General features: G+C 35.6%; 1 protein-coding gene across 3 annotated transcripts in view; it reads right to left on the bottom strand.

Moving 5' to 3' along the window:
• The window catches only part of CHN1 (chimerin 1), a 126,487-nt gene that overhangs the window by 82,106 nt on the left and 21,209 nt on the right, over positions 1-23,172 (bottom strand). The window contains exons 2-3 of one of the 3 annotated variants that reach the window (XM_087819757.1): positions 7,648-7,686; positions 2,103-2,158 (exon numbers count right to left, since the gene is read on the bottom strand). In XM_087819757.1, the coding sequence (XP_087675883.1) occupies positions 2,103-2,158; positions 7,648-7,686 (95 nt within the window). Of the gene's footprint in view, positions 1-2,102; positions 2,159-7,647; positions 7,687-23,172 lie in introns of those variants that run through there. The other 2 variants (XM_087819758.1, XM_016206579.2) reach the window with 2 other exon arrangements.

The raw sequence follows: 23,172 nt of genomic DNA, 5'->3' as shown, positions 1-23,172 counted from the left end.
AAGTAATTTTATATTTATTATGTACAGCATTTCACTGAATTATATATTTATACATATTTATGATGACACAGAGTTGTACACATTTTATAGGTGATAAGGGATTTTCAAGGTAATTCTGATTATGTAAGACTTTCACTTTACTGTGCTAACTTCAGAATTTACCATAAGCTACAACTGCATCACGTAACAGCATCATTAAGAATTTTCCCGCCTTTAAGTATTTGCGTGGTTCTAAGCCATGCCTAAAACAGTTAGTTGTGGACCTAGACATATTCCGCTTTAAAAAGGATTATTTATATTTAAAATTTCAAAATTTTCTGTTAATAATAGCCCTTTAAAAATCTTCTGTTTTGGCATTCACAATGGCAACTGGCAAAATTTGCTGAAATTAGAAAAAAATGCATTAGTTACCATTTCATTTTCTGTCAAATTATGTTACTTCTTACTGTTAGATATATTATGTTTTAGAGTTCTGCCTCTAATAAATTATGATTTAACAGTTGAATAATTCAGTTTTTAAAATAAGGTACTATTCATCTTGGTCTCAAGAATACTACAGAAATTCAGTTGAGCATGGAGTTTACTACCAGAACTAAGGGCTTAGACCAAAAGAGGTGGTTACATACATGGCTAGTCTCTATATGCATGTTCCTTTTGAGTGCGGCTTAATCCCTCAGCCCCTGAATATACGATCTGTGATACAATGCTATGGATGGAGAAAATGGAACGGAATGTGTACATGCAAATGACCAAGGTCAGTTCTCCCTTTCCTGACTGTCGTCGGAAAATACTCTTAAAGACAAAGTCAATGGATCCATTTCTATAATATAATTAGTGCCCACAGATAACTTTTATTTCAAACAACCATCAACTTACCTATTCATTAATTTTTCTATTTTGCTCTCTTGTATCAGTGGTAATTGAATCTCGCTGGCATTTTCCCTTTAAAACACAGTGTCCACCAAGTGCTTAATGTCCTAAAACCTCAGTTAAATATATGAGGTTGAACATCTAGTGGTTCTGCAGTACGTCTTTATTGGTAGTGTTCACCATTCCCAAGCACCTTCAATTTTTCCAAACCAAAACTTGTAAGACTGTAATGATCGTTCTCCAAAAAGCATTTTTAGGTTAGTTCCACCTTATTCTAATTAATCCTTTATTTTAATTTACAATGGATTTCCAGGTTATTTGATTGTTTTATAGTGATTTAACCTGATTGAATATTGCTCAAAATAAGTAGACTGTGAGCAATAGTGGCTTATAAATACTTTCAATATCTACATTTACAAATCTAATCATTAGAACGATATTGAGTGTATGCCATTTTTAAAAAAGGCCATTTAGGGGTTTTTTCCAATACTCTACTACAAATAGTACTACAGTGAAAAACTTTAACATATGTTACTCCATATTTGTACAGGTAATTCATCAGGGTAAATCCCCATACCTTGGACAAGTGGGCCAAAAATGCGATATAATTTTATTAGACATCACAAAATTATCATAGGATTGCAGCATGACACATTCCCATGAGCAATATATAAGTGTCTGTGTCCTCACAGGCTTACCAACTACGTATACTCTAAGCTTCTGAACTTCTGCCAGTCCAAAAGGTGAGGGTGGTCTATGTATTTTAATTTGCATTTCTCTTATTATTAATGAAACTGAGCATCTTTTCCTATATATTGTCATATGTCCTATTTTTCTGGTGAACTGTATGTCTTTGCTTACTTCTTACATCATGATTTAGATCTTTTTAATGGAAAAATTACTCCAATGATACTTCCATAATGCCTTCAAACTTTGTTTTAAAAAGCAAAGAATAAAACAAAAAATGGAAGAAGAATGTATGAACTAAAAAGATTACCATCACTTAAATCTATACTGTCATATTCTATAGTGTGTTCCCAGACAGTCCACCTAAACAGTGACAGCTATTTCAAGTGAGAAGAATGTTAAGAAAATGCATTCAGGTTACAATTTTACGATGTCAACTACTATAAACGGTTAATCCCACAAATAACCAAGCCATTGAAGAAGGTCAAAGTTTGGGAAACAAATAATTGAGAGACATTTCATTGTAATAGTTTCATTACACCCACCTCATTAGTACAGGTTATTCTTCGAGGATGAGGGGCTTCCTGTTGTAGCTGATATACTGCGAGAAGGTAGAAAGTAAAAATGTCAGTTTCTCTTATGTAGAACTTCTGAATGCGTATATTAGGAATCACAAACTGACTGTATTTTTATGTTCACAAGAAAACTGTGGTACAGTCCTATTTTTTATGAACAAAGCAAAGAAAGCAAACCAATCTAAATTTAGTGAAAGCCCAGGAACAAACATAAGTAGAAAAGTCATAATCCACAAAATTGTCTTTCTACCTTATAACAAATCAGTACTGCATACTTGGCTCTGTTCTCCATAATCTGGTCATTTATTTTCCCAGTTTTTTTGTGGCTATATTACATAAAGCTTCTCTTTGATACAAACCAATAATGGTTATATATTTTTAAATACATTATTAAGTGTCAAACTTGAAACTAAAAATTAGAATTTAATGGCTAGATACACTGTTTTTCTCCCCTATTTATATTGTGAACATCTATCTTCAAAGATAATCTCCCTGTGAAACAAAATTTCTAAGCCAAAGTTACTGCCACTTAATGTGGGCAAATAAAGCGAAAAGAAAAAAAATTCAGGCACTGAAATAATTTGCCAAAGAGAGGATAATTTTTAGATTATTTAAAAATGGATCAGTGAAAATTATACCAATACCATACCTTCTAGACTCTTTGGCTTTTTGATTAGAAATGGGGAAAAAATGAATAGAATTTGTGGTTATTACAGAAAGTATGTTCATGTATGTCTAAATTTATCTCTAGGAGGGAATTTGTTTTCTATTTCAACATGCATAATCACATATAAGTGAATTTAAGTTAACGCTATATTTAAATACATACATGTTTTCACCGTAACATCAAACTACCCAGGCATCTGGTATTGTCAGATAATAAATAACTCAGATTTTAACTGGATATCATTATATAGGCTCCACCTCTGATTGTATTCATTCATATGTAGCACAGGAACATATATAAATACATACAATTAAACTATATATATGCACATATATAGCTATACTATATATATATATATATATATATATATGTATGTGTGTGTATCGATATACATACAACACATATACTGAAAACAGACATATATCACTGTTCTGTATTGCTAGGTAAAGGCAATAGAGCACTGCATCTAAGAATGTGAACTCCTGAACCAGACCATCTGGGGTTTGTCTGAACACTGGGCTCAGACACTAACACTGCATTCTGAGCTTCCATTTTCCTCATTTGTAAAATGGGGATAAAAATAGTTTCTACTTCATAGAATACTGAAAGGATTAAATAACTTACTATATGTAAAAGACAAAATAGTCCTTGGCACAAAATAAACACTCAATAAAGATTAGTTATGATTATATGTAGGTGAGTGATATTAATACAAAAAATTCTTTACTATTTGATCACCAGAATGCATCTTGAGTTAGTTCACCCAAACAATACTATGGTAAGGCTATAACTGAAAAGGCACAGAGAAGATACAACTTTGCTGCTTAAAAGTCAAAAAATAAACAAAGCCCTTCCTCCTTTAGTAATGTTTGAAATTCTACTGATAGAAATGTATTCTTTTGCTATTTCTTCCTGGTTGCAAAAATCCCTGAGAAAGACAGCACATTAAAACAGTTTTAGATACCTATATTTTACTGTCAGTTTTTCAAAAATATTCCTGTGAATATATTTTTATGGGTTAAAAAGATTAAATGAAGAGAGGAACTCTGAGGTGGGGAAGGGAACAGAGAGAGTGCTGAAACCAAATCTGCCTGGCCCTGAGAGTAGCGCACGCGTGGATCGGCAGAGATACTTGTAACTCGCCATTCCCGAGAGAAGCCAAAACATGACGGCACGAAAGGGAGGATTCTTCAGCCCGTTCCTCCACATTGGTAACTATAACTCTAAGATGTGAAAATTCAGTTCACATTTCTGTTTTGATCAGTAATTCTCAAGAGATTGGTTGTTTTCCTTTGTTAAAAAAATGCTTTGGAAAGTACTGCAACCTATGGAAACTCAATTATGAGAAATGAATGGTAGTAAAGAAGGACATTAGAAATTATTAGACAAAGTAAAAATAGTGATTTTAATTCAAAGAACAAATACTTTAGTATCTGGTTATCATCAGAAATATTTACCTATTCAGTAAGCAAACATTAAAAGATAAGCCAGTATGAAAAAAAAGTGACAATATTGTCAGATGAGAATGTCAATCTTCATTTTTATTAGTTTTAAAGGTTATAGTCACATTCATGGAGAAAATCAGTTTTTAGACAAATGCCTCCTCACTGGCTACCTATGGTTAGACTATCCTTAAGAATCGTTTTAAATAAATAAGTTATTTATTTGGATACTGTATAACCGAATATAACATGATTTCAGGGAACACATATCAAAAGGGCCATTTAAAAACTATACAAGTAATAAAGACTAATTCAGGCCCTTCTAAATTTAGAATTTTTGGCAATTTAAACTAAAACTCAGATGAAATTTAAACTGCACAATCACTGACTGATTCACCAAAAATATATAAATTATTAAGTGAGAAGATATATGATTAAAGTACTTACCATTTTGCAACCACCTTAGAACTGTCAATGCTTATACTTATTAATGAATTTCTCAGTATCTACAGGCAATACATTTTCAATCAAGCTCCAAGATCACAAGTTGGTAACTTGAGGTCAAAATCAGCTCACATGTGTTTGGTTTAAATTTCTTTTTAACATTTAAAAATTAAGAGCTTTAACATCAACAATAAAAGCAAAAGAGAATTCCAGCTTCTCTTTAAGAATTTTAGGTGAATGACCACAATATATGGGGGCTAATTATGGGCCACTCCCTACAGACAGGGCGTTCGTGCTCTTTTCTCACAGTCCCCACTTGGCTCACTTGCCTCACTTACTACATGTTAGGTCCCTGGTTTAATTCAAGCAATATCTATCAAAAAGCAATAAAATTTTATTTATTTAAAGAGAGTCCTCAACTTAGACTTCTTGCTAATTCTATTTTCTCATTTGTTTGTGTTTGTAAGGCTTTAAAATTACATTTTCACAAGCTTAACTGAACCAAAACTGGGAAAAAGAACAGAGGCATGGGTAAAATAAGATCCTTACAGAATCACAGTGAAAATGTTTCTGATAGAATCTCACTGTGAAAAGCTATAGAGATCCCGCCATGCTAAACAGAAAACAAAACAAAACACCTTAATAAGCTGTAATTTTTAACATTAAAATTTAACTGTCACTTTTAGTTTTACAGATGTAATACAGACTAGAAGTTAACAATCAAAACATTTTGAGTAGTTTTTGTTTTGCCTTTACCTCCTAACATGGACTAATATAACTCATTTTTTAAAAATCTCAATCCATTTAGATTTTATTACCATTTTGAAAAATTTTTAATGACAAAATTTAATTTACATCACAGAGGAAATGATGAATGCATATGGTTAGTCAGTCCCAAATACTGTCATAGAATTTATTGTCAATTATCAACTCTAAACAAGGTATGTACAGGTCTGACCTCAGAATTAAACAAAATGTCATGGCTCAATAAGGGTACTGGCCAGGGCGTACAACTCCAGTTACTTAAAATTCCAGTCTCAGTTAATGAAGTAAGGATGTCATGGGCTTGTCAGTCTTTAAAATTTTTCTTATTAAAACACACAGAGGCCTGGGCAGATGAGCTTAAGATACTATGAAATATCTTACTGGAGATGATTTACAGCTGGCTGAATAAAACCTGTAAAATTGTCTGATAGTAGCAAAAACAAAACAAATAAAAAGCAAATTAAAAAAATCAACCTAAATCATAATTTTTTTCTAGGATGAGAATTTTGACAAACACATTGAACAATCTGTATAATCATCATAACGATTACTTCTGTGTTAAAATGCAATCTTTATCTGTTTTCTTATTATTTAAAATTTGTACATATTCAAATTCTTGGAAGACATCATAATTTTATAAGAAAAATTCAAATGACCAATTTTTAAAATGGCCTTTTCCACATGGGCTTAACACAGTTTAATCATAAAATTTCCTTCAAGTGGAATGAAGTTTTTTTCATTTGATGGTCAGCAGATAATCTATTCTAATAGTTTCCTCCCTGTTTCTATTAAAATGATGGGGGGGGGGAGCTCAGGCATTGAAGTCACTAAAAGAAACCATAAAACTCAGTAGCAGTATTCTCACCAAAAAAAAAAATACGCCATTTTTAAAGACAAATGGTAGCCATCGTAGGACATATGAAGATACAGAAAACACTGCATATACTACATTTAGTAATCGATATTCCTCAGGTGGAGCAAAATCACCACCATGATTCAGTAACGGTCTGAGGCTTCATAAATGCTCTTAACATAAAAAATGTGTAAGGCACAAGTCAGAGCAAAGGAAACAAAGATAAACTGAAAACCAAAAACTGCAGAAATTTTTCAACAGGCTTCCTGCCAATGAGATTATAAGACAAAATTTTTAAGAGGTTAAAGAATATTAGACATTTTTATACATTTTTTGAACTATACTCTCCAGAAACAAAAGGCACCAGCAGGGGTGGGGGAAAATGCATCTATGGCAATATTTTCAGAAACTGTTCACATTTTGCTTACTATAATTAGCCCAAAGTAACAACACATTAAAATAAAACTTTCTGTTGTTCTGGGAACATAAAACCTACAAGAATCTGAACTGCTGCTCCTTCAGTCAGCAAGTTTCAGAAACATACCAATATTAAAATTTAGAGTAATTCAACATCTCTGAAATGTTAATAATCTATATTTAAAATACAGGTTTCTTAGGCTGCTTACTCAACTCTATAGAAACAAACAAAAGCTTACAGTACTGGCTTTTACAATAGTGCAATCAATAATTTTTTAAAAACTACTCTGTTTATATTTAACCTTACTTCCACTTTTTAAAAATATACATCTTTTTCTTGATGAAATAATATTCTCTAGGAAACAAGAAAAAGAAAATAAAAGACTAATAACCTAGACTCTTTTGAAGAAATCTGTATTCTACTGCAAAGTTTAAAGAACAATACAGAATCCAAATGCCTCTCCCTTTATATTTGGAAAGACAATTTCTAAAAAAGAAGACTACTTTTCTTTGCTGCTTTTTACCCATTCTTTTTATCAAGATAGCCTCCTGACTTAACATCATTAATAGATTCTTCATATAAAGAATCAGGATCTGAGAATAAATAATTAAATTGCTTGAATTCTTAGCTAGCTTCTCTGTGCATTAGTTTTATCAGCCATTGTCAACAAGCAGTCTCAAGTTCCAGGACAGCCCATGCAAGCTCAGAAGGATGAGATGCATTCCACACGTACAGACCATATACAGACCTTGTGGAAACACTCCTGTTTCCCCCAAATTACTTTATGCTATTCTGGAATGCTGCTGTGAATTAATTTTCAATAATAGGTATAAAATGGAATGACTCCTTATCTAATGATCCTAATATTTTTGTATTATTTATAAAGCACTATAACCCACACAATTCAAAGTTATTTGTATACTTACAGTAAGATTTCCAAACAGGAGGCCTATATTCATCTGTATCTGAAAAGAATAAACATCAAATTAACATTACTGAACATTTACATTTAAAATGAGAAGTTCTAATCATTAATTAATTTAATATATACTCATGGAGGTCTATTTGTCCTAGGCATTCTACTAGGCACTAACGGGCATTCAAAGGTTTTTTAAGTCTTGGTCCTCACTTTCTTGGAGTACAGTTTCAATGATGTTCAAAGACAATTACTGTATTTAGCTACTTATCACATAAAAAATAAGATTAATTTTACTGCTGGCACTTATTTCTTACGATTACTGAGATAATAATGGTCAAAAATGTCTTTGCTTCTTTGGGCTTAATTCTATGATTATTTCACTGAAAGATCCCTGAACTCATTGGCAGTTTTCTTTTTCAGTCAAATTGACCAGATAACAATTTTAATCCTCAGAAATGTATTTCTATATTCCCCTCATCACATTTGGGGAATTCCAGTATAACCGGTTTTATAAACATCAGGGGAGGAGAGCAGCAGCAAGGTACAAATCTTAGTCCGCACACATCCTGGCTAATGAAAGCTGGGACATGAGAAACATTTCCATGGAAGACAGTGTATCCAGGGAGCCACAAGACCATGAGGTGAACATCTGCTCTTCAAGTCCATTTCCCCTCCCTCTGCTTAGTGCAGATGCAGGAGACACTGTGAAGAGACGGTGGGAAGAGATGGAAATACAAACACATGGGAGGGATGGGGAATTAGAGGAGAGGGGCCTGTTTGGTCTGGTTTCTCATCAGTAAAGCATCGCTGAGGAGTAACATAGCCAGTCATAAACTCTGCCTGCAAGGCCACGTAGCCAAACTAGCAGACACAGCATTTTGGCGTGGGAAGGTGTGGCCAGCCACATCGCTTGGCTCTGCTAGCATCCAACACGAATCCATTAAGAAATCTGATGCCGAAAATCTTGGTCTCCAAGAAGGCAAGACAATTCCTGGAAAGTTTCTAGAGAAGTCTGAATCTAGCATATGCAGCTAAAGTAAATATGCTCAGTCTCAAAACATTGAGCACTCAACTCCCAACCTTTAAATGCAATCTGATACTTCATCTATGATGTGTGATCATAAACCACACAAATACTTTGAGTCACTGGGCAACAGCAAGACTACTTAATGGGCATAAGAACACAAAAGGGAAAGTGTAAGTCATGCAGAAGTTGCTTGGCACCGAGCAGAAGTGTTCAAATGTTTTCTTAAAGAATAAAAGATTACATGAATAAATGAATACAGAATAAAGTAATGCAGCAAATACAGTTGACTCTTATTACTCACAGTAGTTATGTTCTATAAAGTCACCTCAAACACTGACTGACTAAATACTGAACCACTGCTCCTAGAAGAAACATAAGGTTAGGTTCCTGTGTGCCTCTGGCCATCCTTTCATCAACCGAACAATACATAACTGTATTTTTGTGTGTTTCTGTTTAAAAATACCTCATTTAGTATATACTGTTGATTCATTAACACTGAACTCACAGCCAACAGCATTATAACTCATGCCTCAATGAAGCTTATCTAACACATTTATTTTCTCCATAAGATACATCTCAGAGGGAACTTTGGCAGTATGCGTGGGGCCATTTTAAACAGCAAAATCACCAATCAAACCCCCACAAAATGCAAAAAATGAGGCACTAAATAGACTATGAAGATGACACTTGTTTACAGTATGAGAGTTAAAACAAAGACGACAGAGGGTCACCTCATTTGACCTCAGCTGGGAATATGCAGATCATACAACTCAAATATTTGTCACTTTGCGATCATTGGCAAATGACCATGAAAATGTCACAGGTATTTATTTTAGGATTACAAATAAATGCTAGCAAATCTGCAAATACAGAATCATGAATAATGAGGATTAACTACACACGAAAGAGCAATTATTTAAGAAAAAAGCCAACTCAGGTGAATCGGCTTAGTAATGACATAAAATTAGGATGAAATATGACCTACGTGCAGTGATATACACATATATATACATATTTACTCTGCTAGGGTGTGGGGGGAGGTTTAATTATATTGACATTTGTCTTAATAAGTAAATTATAGTTAATTCAGTTATATATTTTTAATACTAAAAGTTTTGCCTGTGAGCATTCAAGTAATTTACAATTTCATTGATGACACATGAATGCTATCCTAACCTGGTTCAGGGATTAACAGGAGAACACACATTCACTCCCTCGGCAATTGCCTGTATTCCATGTGTGTCTTAGCCCCCTTTCCGGGGTGTGATCAGCATAAGCTGCAGTGACCAGGCACCTCCTAACCCACCATGTAGAAGACACCAATGTGTGACCAGGAACGGGAAGGGCACTCAACCAGGCTGGGGCCCAGAGTAAAGAATTTAACCTTACCCTAAGAGGTCTGGTTTTGCCCTCAGCTCCTAAGAGGTAATTTTATTTGCTTGTGAGCCTCAGGCTGGCCAGAGAACAGCAATGTGACTTACAGTGGGGCTTTGGGTCACAAGGTATCAGCCGACCTAGAGAGTGAGATTAACCACTGTGGACAATCAATCAACCATGTGTACATAATAAAGCCCCAATAAGAGCTCAAGGCTTGGGAGTTTCCTTGGTTTGAAATACTCCATGTGTCCAATTCTATAACATCATCTATATATTGTATTGTGTGTTCACCACCCCAAGCCAAGTCTCCTTCCATTCCCCTTACCCTTTCCTCTCCCCCACCCCTTTCCCGCTAGTAATCACCATAATGTTGTCTATAAGGTTGTTGTTGGTTTTTGCTTAATCGCTTCACCTTTTTCAGGCCCTAAAACCCATATAATTTTATTAACCGATGTTGCCCAAAAAATGTCAATGAAAAACCTACTCCATGTGTACTGTCACACATCAGTGCTGGAAGCATATGTACCTGACTTCACGGAGAGAGAACAAGGGGAGCTTTGAGTGTTGTACTTCTCCTGGACCCTGCCTTGTGTGCTTCTTCCTTTGGCTCATCTCAACCTGTATCCTTTCCCTGTAATATATCATGACTGTCAGTGTAATGTTCAATGAATTCTGTTAGTTCTTTCAGCAAATTATAAACCTGAGGGTGCTTTGGGGGAAACCCCTCCAACTTGCAGATGGTGTGAGAAGTGAGGGAAGTCTTTGGGACTGTGCCCCCTAACTCTGTAGTTGGCCCTGACTCCTTGCAAACCCTGTATCTATGAACACTGAGGGCCTCCTGCAGATTGCTTTGACTCTGGCAAAGGTAAGCAAGAAAGAGGCTCGTATGCAAAGTCCTGTCTCTGAGGAACTGTGTATCTAGTCCTAGACTGGACTTTATTAGAAGAACCACCATCTTTACTTGCTGTGTGACTTTAGGAAATTTGCTACTTCTCTGAATCTTAATTTTTTTATAAAACATAATAGCAATATCTAAAATGGGAACAGAGGCAACACAGATTTGTTGTGAGGACTGAATTAGGTATCATACTGAAAGTGCCTTTTACTTAGGACACCTTTAGAAAATGAGTACCCTCTCCTGCCTCACCAAAAATGAGTGTAAAAACACAATGATGTTACTGTATAAGCCTGAAGTCACTGTCAATGACTTCAGCCGTGCATCTTACTATTTTGCTCTTCCCCGTACACCTACTCTACTACACAGGTGTTCTTCCTTGTACACCTACTCTGTTACAGAAGTGTTACTCAAGGAGCTACAGATCACAATTATGTGGCCAAATAAAATGAGTATTTAGCAAATAACCAAGAACTATCAGAAGAAAAGTTGAGTTTCCTTTAGTGTTAAAACAATCCTAATTATGTGACATTTAAGAGCACAGTTTGACTCCTAGTAATCATTTTTTGCTGATGGGAGTGTAAACTCGCATAACCTCTCTGGAGAGCAATTGGTGATACGTAAGACTTTAAAAGTGTATAACAGGCATCTGTTAAGGCAGAGCTTAAGTGAGATGCTCTTTGAAATTTAAAAATTGTGAGTCTTTCTTACATTCAATGGTAGAGACCTTAGGTCACCTTAGTGTGGATCTTCCCGTTGATCAAGCTAGGCAAAGGGCAGGCACCACTGTTAGGTACCTGGGAAAGGGCCCAGTGGAAGGGGAAGCTGGATGGTTTGGAAAAGCATGTCTCAACCTCTTAATATGCAGAATTAGTTGCTAGAGGCAGAGAGACCAATTTTCCTGTACCCTAAATCCTTCTGTTAGGGAAGAAACAATATCCCAATCATTGATTCCTCAGATCCAAAGTTAGGGAGTTCTGTCAGAAGAAACTCAGCCCAAACCAAGTTCTACTGGCAAGAAAAGGCAGACACACTCCTGCAATAAAACGGCCTTGAAGACTAATTAATTGCAACTAGTGATCTAGGGTCACACAAGGGCTTATAGGTTTTTTAAGGACAGATTCTGGCCCTGCATGAGGCGGATGCCAGAAAGGTCTCTGACCTCGGCTTCCCTGGGACACTGAATTGTTGAGTACACTGTGTAAGAGTGCGAACTAACTGCAATCATGACCTCCAATTGGGGTCGCTACTGTGCCCTGGGCCACATCTAACCAGAAACATCGTCCTAGCAGCAGTCAGACAAGCAACTATCAACAAACAATATGGGCTGGTCTTTAACACTGACCAGAACATGATAAAGAGAAGATGAATAGTGTATGTTACACTGTTCTCTTTCTGGTGCTGGGAAGAGGATGGGCCACTTCGGGACAAAGTAAGCCTCCTGGGGTTCAAACCTGGAAAAGGAGGCTGTCTAAAGAGGAAGATACTGAATTTCCTACTAATTGGAGCACTAATTAAAAAAATATAGTGCATAGTTGGCCCCTGAATTTACATAATAGGCCAGTTCCTTCTGCATATCTTTTTGGCCCTGCAGTTCTATCTCCAGGAAGTTACAGTAAAATAATTAAGAATGTTAAGAAAATACTGTTGCAATATTACATTTAAAACTAAAAAACTGAATCCAACCTAAATGCCCAACAATAGAACAACTTGTAATGTGTGAGAAAGTCTGTTCTCTTAAGTCTTTTAAACAAGTGGCTCTTAAACTTTACTTAAAAAACCTGGATTACAAAGAGCTTTCAGTATCTATCAATATTAGCCATGTTAGAAATTTAAACTGAGGCCCAGCCGGGTGTGGCTCAGCGGTTGAGCGTCGACCTAGAACCCAGACGACCGGGGTTCAATTGCCAGTTAGGACACATGCCCGGGTTGTGGGTTCGATCAATGAGTCTATCATCATTGGTGTTTCTGTCTCTCTCTCTCCCTCTCCTTTCCTCTCTCTGAAATCAATAAAGATATATTTTTAAAAAAACAAAAGAAATTTAAACTGAGAACTCAAGTTATTTACTAACTTATTTAAAAAATAATAAACCCATTGTATCTTAACATAACACTGTTATAAGAAAATAACTTTATTTTTCAAAACAAAAATGTGTTTTACATTTGGCAAATCTCTTTAATGTCTGTTGTAACTGAAGATACCAAGATTCTCATATCTGCTTCTGTATTTAATATGTTGCAATAACACCCGCCATGTATTCTAGAAAATTAAACTAGACACTTGTGAAAGAATAACAGTGAAAAGGCAAATAATGTCCTATTATTATTAAAATAGTTTGACTTTGTGGAAACAACAAATCCAGGGACTCCTAGGGGGTCTTTCATTTATCTCTTGTCCCTGTTCTAACTGAACCTGCTGAATGGCAAGCACTCATTATGGAAAAGACAATAGTTTCTTAAATTTTTCACTCAGTTTTGTGTAATTGCTAGAACTGTGAGGCAAAGAAATCTTTTATATTTTTATTTTTATAAAAAATAACTCCAATTTTTTCTTGCTTTTATAAACTCAAAGATACAGATTTTAAGCAAGACTTAGTATTAAAGATTTTTGCCTATAATTTCCTTTTGTACTCCTTTTTTTCTCTAAATCTTAGCATTTTCAGGACATTCATTTTTCCTTTAAATATTAAAAATCTCAAGATATTTATCTGTACCTTTAGGCAATAATTTTACAAACCTTAGTAAAATATATCTAGGGTATCTTTGATATTATATAATATAGTATAATTTATAATATTAAAGCTATTTGGGAGGTAAAGTGTTCATTTATTGACTGATAAGATTAAATGTATGTATAAATACCCTAATGTTCTGAACTTTTAGATTAACTTAAAACATTTTATGACTGAGTAAATCTTGATGCTCTCTCCAAGTAGAACCTGTTTATAACCAGTATAACTATGGATGTCACTGAAAATGACTGACCTTTGAAACCAAAGGAAGTTTCTTGTTTTCATAGTTTTTTGTATCATTACATAGTTACATCTTATAAATTTTTGGTTTAGAACAATATTCTGGTAAAGTTTAAACCTGCTTAACTTTTTATTTAAAAAAATAAATAGTTCATTCCAGAAAAGACTAGAATGTTAAATTTAAGCTATTTGTTGTTTTAGGCTCAAACCAAAAAGGCTTTTATAACTCTTTAACAATATGATAGATTTTCTCAAAAAGGCCTGTGTTGCATTTTAAATGTGGTTTACACTAATGACACAGGAACACTGAAAAACCATGTGACTAATGTTTTACAGCACGTTTGTTTCAGATTGCCTCTGATTTGAAAATTAACAATTTTGATTTCTGAAAAAAAGAATGGTATTTATTGACAGAAAGAGCATTTCTTTCCTTCAAATGAAGACTCACCTTTCAACTAACTGGCAAAAGATTCCCTGTCCTGCTTTAATCAGAAAATGCAAGGCAGAAATGATTAATCCCCACCTGTTGCTTTTCTGTTTCTGTACCAAATTTGGCATACCAAAATAATGACATGCTTGTGACCACAAAAATCTATTTCACTACAAAGTAACCCGTTAAAAGAACAAGGGCATAAAATTCACAATAAATACCAAACAATTACTATTTTTTAATATTTGAAAGAGTCACAAAGAAAACAATCAAACTTTTTACTCTAAAAGAAATGTATTTCTTGGAACATAAAAATTCACAGCAAAAGTTAAAATGCTCATAATAACATATACAATTCTAAAGGATGAAACAAATAAAAATAGCTTTGCTAGGTTTCTAGATACCTCATATCCTGACTAAACTTCTTTCCTAGGAAATGATCCAAAACGTGGAAAAGCAAGCATTTCAACTAAGATAATTAAAATTCACTATGCAAAGTCATGGCCAAATCAGGTCAGTAAAATTTACCCTTAGAAGGAAAAGTAATTTAAAATGGTTCCAAGCTGAAAACTGATGTGTCATGATACAATTCTGACAGAAATAAACTATTTTTAAAACCAAAGATAATTGTTTTTAATTCTTTGGAGAATAATGACCCAGAACTGTTGTATACGGAAAAAAACTTTTGAGACTGTGCAAATACAGTGCTCACAGGTAACTCCTTCAAAGATCTCCAAAACAAATCTTCTGCAAATGCAGTGCTCAACTCTTTGCCATGGCCCCTTGCTTTGGACAACAAAGCCTTCTAAATGTAATGTGAACCAAACTTGGAAACCTCTCCTTTTTAAAACTCAAGCTTGGCTTTTAATAAAGACCTAACAGTGTTTCCTCTAACCAGCCTGGCAGACCTAGCAAGCAAACTACACAAACAAAATCCTCTTGCTTATTCCAATCTTTTCACTGTACCCCTGGAAACAAAAAGCTATACACTGGAACTTATTCAACTCAATTAAAAGGTAAGGGTTATTTCCAACCTACTACTTCTATTTTCTTTTAAAAAAATTTTTTTTCTTTTAAATTTTTTAAATTAGTTTATATTCAATATTACTTTGTATTAGTTTCAGGTGTTCAGCATACTGGTTAGACAATCACATACTTTACAAAGTGTTCCCCCTGATATTTCCAGTACCCAACTGGCACCAAACATAGTTATTACAATATTTTTTACTCTATTTCCTATGCTGTACTTTAATTCCCCATGACTATTTTGTAGCTACCAATCTCTTCTCAATCCCTTCACCTTTTTCACCCAATTCCCCAAGTCCTCTCCCCTCTCTGGCAACCACCAATCTGTTTTCTGTATCTATGAGTCTGTTTCTATTTGTTTATATTGTTCTTTAGACTCCACATATAGGTGAAATCCTATGGTGTTTCTCTTTCTCTGTCTGACTTATTTCACTTAACATATCCTTTAGTTCCATCCCTGCTGTTGCAAATGGTAAAATTTTATTCTTTTTTATGGCCATTTATTATTCATATTTTTTTCCTTCTTCTTAAAGAAGACCCTTTAACATTTCTTATAATACTGGTTTGGTGGTGATGAACTTCTTTAGCATTTTCTTGTCTGGGAAGCTTTTTACCTGTCCTTCGATTCTAAATGATAGTTTTGCTGGGTAGAGTAATCTTGGTTGACAGTCCTTGCTTTTCATTACTTTGAATATTTCATGTCAATCCCTTCGGGCCTGCAAAGTTTCTGCTGAGAAATCAGCTGACAGTCTTATCTAACCTATTTCTTCTTCTAGACAAGTCACATCAGAGGCTTTTTTCTTTAAAGGATTTGATAATTTCTGATAATATTTATCCTAACACGCTGGCATATTAACAGTAAGTCCTCAGATAGGCTCACTTAACCACAAGTTTTCTAACAGAGAACTTCTAGAAGAGATTTATTTAGCTCCTGCCAAGCCTCTCAACAACACCTCAACATTTCCAAATGGCTTCCATTTGAATTTTGTTAGTTAGGTAAAAATAAAAATTCATCTTAATAATATGATGCATTTTCTAAGACCCTCTACCACAAAAAATAGAATACACAATCACAACAATGGCAGTTGATTTCTCCACATCTCAAATGTCTAAAATTAAACAATAAATCAAATTGTTATGAAGTTCTTACATTTCATCCTTAAAAGTATATACCATATAGTATATACACTTCACCACACACACACACACACACAAAGAATATATCTGATAAATACTTTTCCCAAATGCAGCAATTTAGACTTTTAACCATCGAGAGCACTTGAAATTACAGATATAAAAATGTAACCGTATAGAATTTTTACTTTTTATAAATATGAGTCCTGGAAAATAATCAACTAAAACTATACTTTCAGTGTCCTACTCAGCTGTCAACAATGCCCTCACCACCTTCAATAGACACAGTATATATATATCCTCCTTGTTCTTTTCTTGAAGGAAAGCTGCAAACAATGTTTTTCTCCTTGTTATTATTCATCCTTTGGGAGGAAGTATCACTAACCCACGAATTTCTCATACACTAACACAGTTCTGTAGCAGTGATTCACTTGGATCCTTGCCCTTGGCAAAGGAATCTATCACCATATTCTCAGGCTTAGGAGTATGCAATAGAATATGTTTATTAGAATGTGCATTATATTTTTGACACAGATTCATAGAATAGTTGGGATTTCCCAATGATGACAGTCGATAAACCATTTTGTCAGCAAACATTAAAACAACAACCATTCAAAGTCTTGCCTTACATCATCAGTGTTTTCAAGCTTTATCAAGAGGACAGGTACCCAGAATATAGGATATATTAACCCGTTAATGAAACTCCATGGAGAAAAAGAGAGATAATGCTCCTTTTACTAATATAATATAGTTGGCTCTTTGTATTTGTGGGTTCTGCATTTGTAGATTCAACCAACTGTGGATCTAGAATATCTTTTAAATGTTATGTTGTTGCTGACATGTACTATGTAGTTAGGCCTAAGATAATTGCTCTGTACTAAACATGTGCAGACTTTTTTCGTCATTATTCCCAAAACCATAGAGTGTAACAACGATGTACACAGCATTTACATTGTACTACATTATAATCTAGAGATGTCAAAGCATACGGGAGTATGTGCACAGGTTATATGCAAATCTTATGCCATTTTACATAAGGGGATTGAGCATCCCCAGATTTTGGCATCTGGAGGGGCGGGGGGGGGTCCTAGAAACAATCCCCAAAGGATGTTGAGGGATGACTGTACTTTGACATCACAGATAACTGAGATGGGAAAGATCACAACATTCTTCATCTTACCATGATAACTTCCTAAAGCACTTCTTTTAAACTGGACTTTTCTCGGAAAACCAATCAGTCACTTTAAAAAAAAGTGGATTTTGAAGAACACAGAGAAGTTTGCTTTAGATTACCAAATGTGGAACCAAATGTGGAGCCAAATGTGGAATAGGGCAGCTCACAGCTGTAGGAAAGAAAGTGGAGTCAGAGAAGTAATACTGTGTCAACCACAAATGAGCACAGTTGGATAATTCTAAGCACATGCTAACTGTCCCAAGGTATAATAAAATGCTCAGCATGTTTTAATTAACTGCTTTGACTGCACACATGACAGTATAGGCTGCCAAAATGCAAAACTTCTCTGGAAATGAGAACTTGTGTTCCAAATTGATAGGTACCTATTTTTCCTCCTTTGAAAGAAGAGCCCAGGGCACGAAAGAGCTGGGGTTGTGGTCTCTCTTGCCGACAGTTGTATTCAATAAGGCCTAAAATGAACATGTGTATGAGACTTATTTGTCTTAAAGAACTTCCTGCAGTCTGGGGACATGAGCGGCAGCTAACTGAAAGTAAAAGAGTAACAGAGTCCCACCTTTCCTTAATTTAAAAACTCAAATGCTTTATAAAGTGAAGGTATTTTTGTAATTCATTTTGCAGCAAACTCTGGTCTGACCTAAATCCGAAACTATTTTTAAATTCTTTATAACTCACTTGATGGCAGAAACCTCACCTGAACAGATGAGAGAATATTTACAGTCTTTATTTATTCCACAGAGTGTAACTGTTCATTTGTTTCACTGCAGAAATATTAATGTGTAATTAGAGTGATGTCTCAGACTACTGGGATATTATAAAATATACTCTATATATGAGAAACATATTACCTTTCTAAAATCTAAAATATTCTGAATTATAACACACATCTGTTACCAAGGGTTAGGCACAAGGGATTACAGACCTAATATGTTATTAATACTTACAGCTAGTATGTTAAAACATAAGTCAGAACATGACACTCTTCTGCCACATCCTCTCCAATGGCTTCCTCTGCCACTCAGAATAAAAGCCAAACTCTTTATAACTGCCTACAGTACAGCTATTCAAAGAGGACAACATTGACAGCACTTGGTAATTTGTCAGAAATACAAAATTGCAGGACCGAATGTCCATCTACGAATCAGCATCTGCATTTTCACAAGGTTCCCAGGTGATGGGTATGTGCCTGCTTTTTCAGGGGCGCTGACCTACAGGACCTTAGATGGTTGTCCTTCTCACTTTGCTGAGTTTATCGCCTACTTCCCTCCCATTCACTGACTTTTCTCCAGTCTCCTTGATTTCCTTGCCATTCATCAAATATACGAGGAACACCTCCACCTAGCTGCTCCCTTGGACTGGAATATTCATCCTCCAGGTATCTCTGTGAGCTGCTCCCTCATGTCCTTCAGTTCTTTACTCAAAAGTCACTTTCTCTAAACTGATGGTTGCCAGATGGAAGCAGTTTGGGGAAAAAGGGTGAAGGGATTACACAGTACAAATTAGTAGTTACAAAACTGTCACAGGGCTGTAAAGTACAGCATAGAGAATATAGTCTACAATACTGTAATAACTACGTATGGTGTCAAGTGGGTACTAGGCTTATCGCAGGGATCACTTCATACATTATATAAATATCTAACTACTACACTGTATACTTAAAACTAATATAATATTGAATGTCAAATGTAATTGAAAAATTTAAAAATTAAATTAAAAAGTCATCTCAGTGAGGCCCTCCCTGACAATTCAGATCCCCTCTGTTCTCAGTTATTGTTGCAGTTTTCTCTTTAGCACTTACCTCTAAAATACCAACATTTTACCAACTTATGTTGTTTTTGTCTCTTCCCACTAGAATGTAAACTTCACGAGGGCTTACAGTTTTGAGTACGAGAAACATAAAAGTTTATTCTTATATTATTATTAATTATTGTATTCTTTTCCATAGAATTGTAAACCTACTTTTGTCCAACCCTAAATAAAGCCAACTGACTTGGAGATTGAAGAAAAACAATCTAAGGCAGTTCATGTGAGAAGAAAAGCAAGACAACTTCTCAGATGCAGAATGCAGATGTCTTAGGAAGTAATTCAAGTGCAACTAACGAGTACAACTACCACTAGACTGAAAAATGGACAATAAAAGCCCTGAGATGTCTATTTAGCTTCAAGACCCAAGGATAGTACAAACAAGCTGATATCCTTATGGCCAGGTTCACTCATGATGCTATTAAAGTCTTCTTGCTACTGTTGGTTTCCTTGTAGCTCAAGCGTGAGTATAATCTTTAAGGAAATATTTAGGATAATCTCTGGCTCCCATGTCCAAAGAGAGTTTCCATTTCACTAAATCTATCAACTCCAAGAAGGCCCGCTTTCCAAGGCCCACAACAGTAGGGTGGTATCCTGAGGCTTCATCGTCCTGATGGGATTAGTAACAGGAAGGTAACTTACCACATGCACTTTATGAAGGAGTCCTACAAGGTCAAGGGCAGTAATCCCTTCCCAACTTCTAATTTCCCTAGTTAAAATTCCTGCTAGAATATGCAAACAACTTCCTACAATCCTGAAGTTTTCCACATCCTCTAATATTTACACCACGAATCACTTCTGCTAGGGATGCGCACAAAATGAGCGACCTAGGATGACCTAGGATGCGAGAGAGGAGCGTGGTGAAGGGAGTGGCAGAGCAGCCACCACCGTTTCAGCAGCTCTCAGACAAACCATGGAAGGCAGGGCGAAGGAAGCAAGTGAAATCCCGGGGCTGCTCACTCTGTTGGGAGGGAGGGGGGCCGTAAATGCAGGCTGGTGCTCACCTACGTGTAATGTGTTCAGAGTTGAGACTGCGAGGTTTGAAAAATTCTGACTCAGCTATGTGTATAGAAGACCAAAAATCGAAAAATATAACCTCTTGCTATGCATAATACTGGCAGCAATGGGAAAAAAAACGAATTTATAAACATATTCTCAAAATTCTGGTGAAGAAGGTCCTGAATGTTCCTGGTATATGAAGAATGATAACAACAACTGCTTTTTTCTCTCTCTCTTCATTTAATGTCAGTGAATATACAAGGAACATTAGGAGGGCTCTCAGAGCTTCATTAGTGATCCAGGGTTACCCTAACACTATTTTCTGCCTTGGAACCCTTTCGTGCCTCAACCACAAATTCTTCTACATGGGTCATCAAACTAAGAGTCTAAGGTCAGAAAGAGAATGCTGGATAGTGGCTATGCCCTCTGGTATTCCCAGAGTCGAGTGGGCTGCTGTCCAGTCATCATGTCTCCTTCCTGCACAGCCCACGCTTCAACATATGGCGCACAGAACTATAGTGACTCAGCACTTTGCTAGATCATAAAACAGAAAACATGCATATGAAACCCAGTTATTCGAATTTAGATTGCACAGAGCACTGTGGTCTTCTTGCATGACAGCAATGGGCGAACTTAGGCTGCTCAAAGGCTGGTCACAAAACACATTTTCTTAGGAAAAGCAGAAACCTGGAGCAGAAGATGACAATATATCCATCAGGTTCAGGAAAATAATGACTGAAACAATGTTCTGGGATGTCTCTATGAACACATCAAACAAGCAAAAGAACAAAGCTGCCTGAGCGATCACCCCTGGGTGCTTAGGAAGAAGAGGAATTACATACTGACCACCAGGCTGACTGAATTTCAGTGCTGACTAGGACCTGCCTCACTCTGTGCTACTAGCTTTGATGCCAGGGTAGTGGTTACAAGTGTGGGCTCTGGGGGTTTGGAAACCTGACTTTACTAGAACTTACTAATTTTGAGTCTGACCGTGGGAAGTCAACAGGACAAATGGGTATTAGCTGTTATTATTATTTTTAGCAAAAAAAGTGTTTTTTTTAAACTTGATTCTTGAGTTACCTGATATTAAGGAAATTTCTCCGGAAAGAAGTATAGCTATCACTAGTAAGATTTTCAGTATTCAGAACATGTAAGATGCCAGAGCCTACGCCATTACAGAATAACATTCCTTTGGTCATTCTTCAGTGAGCATTTCCTACGTTACTGAACGCTTTCTATAGCACGAATGGCAAACTGTTTAACAAAAAGTGTCATTTGATGTGGAGCCAAGGTTGTCCAATTTGATTCTAGCTAATATCAGTCCGTTATGATTTCAGCCCCATGCACATGACAGTTATATATATGGCATATATATGACAATACATATGTTTGTATACTGACAATTATACATATATACACATACTATATATAATCAAGCATGGGGCACAGTGGGAAAAGTTACTGGTTAAAGCTTTATGAAGAAATGTGAAGTGTACAGCAGTACAAGGGAACTCTTATACAAGCATAGCTAGAACTCAATTCCTACCAGCTCTAATGGGAAATGAGGACTACCACGTAAACAGAATACTTAGAAGTTTCTCAAGATACAGTAGCCCCCCTTTATCTATGGGGGGTACATTTCGAGACCCCCAGTGAATGCCTGAAACTGGGGATAGTATCAAACCCTAATATACACTGTTTTTTTTCCTATACATACATACCTACAATAGTTTAATTTATAAATTAGGCACATTAAGAGATTAACAATTATAAAATAGAACAATTATAACAATATACTGTAATAAAAGTTATGTGAGTGTGGCATTATTAAGTAAAATAAGGGTCACTTGAACACAAGCACTACTATACAGTGACAGTTGGTCTGGTAACTGGGATGGCTACTAAGTGACTAAGGGGTGGGTAGAATGTACACTGTGATGAACTGGACAAAGGGATGACCCACATCCCGGGTGGGAGGGAGAGAGACAACTCAAGATTTCATCATGCCACTCAGACTAATGAGCAATTTAAAACTTAGGAACTGCTTATTTCTGAAATTTTTCATTTATTATTTTTGGACCTCAGATGACCATGGGTAAAAAAACGGGGAAAGGGGGATACTGTACCACACTTTAAAGAATTGTCTAAATGTCCTTATTTAATAGATATCACTTGTTTTTTCCCCTAACTCTACTTCAGGACTCGGAAAGAATACTGTGCCAATGCCCAACATACCTCACACATGAAACGCTATTGTCCAATAGGTTTACCAAAATGAAAAGGTAAATAATGTTTGTTTTTAAATATTTAAGTAGTCTTCTTTTGTTTAAGACTTGATGCAGCTTTCTAACAAGCAACATTATTTGTTATTCGGAAAACACTGAGTGATTTATGCCACGCAGCTGTGAGCAAGCATGCTGCTGAGAATACTATCTACATGCTTTACTGGACCAACATTGTTAGAATGCCCTCAAGGATGCCGAAAACTACAGATTGGAAAACAAAAGGTCCTTCATTGGAAAATGAAAACAGACTTAATCTGATTCCAACCAACATCAAGCACAAAGACAGCAATTTCCATGTAACTTTATCAGTCTATGAGAAAGAATTATTTGTAGTAAGGTATTTAAAATTCTTATATTATCATAATAAAAATAAATGAATTTTTACAGTTCAC

This window comes from Miniopterus natalensis, chromosome 8 (assembly GCF_054644295.1).
Source record: "Miniopterus natalensis isolate mMinNat1 chromosome 8, mMinNat1.hap1, whole genome shotgun sequence".
NCBI lineage: Eukaryota > Metazoa > Chordata > Mammalia > Chiroptera > Miniopteridae > Miniopterus > Miniopterus natalensis.
The sequence above is the reverse complement of the archived record's forward strand: the minus strand, read 5'-3'. Positions and strand labels throughout refer to the sequence as shown.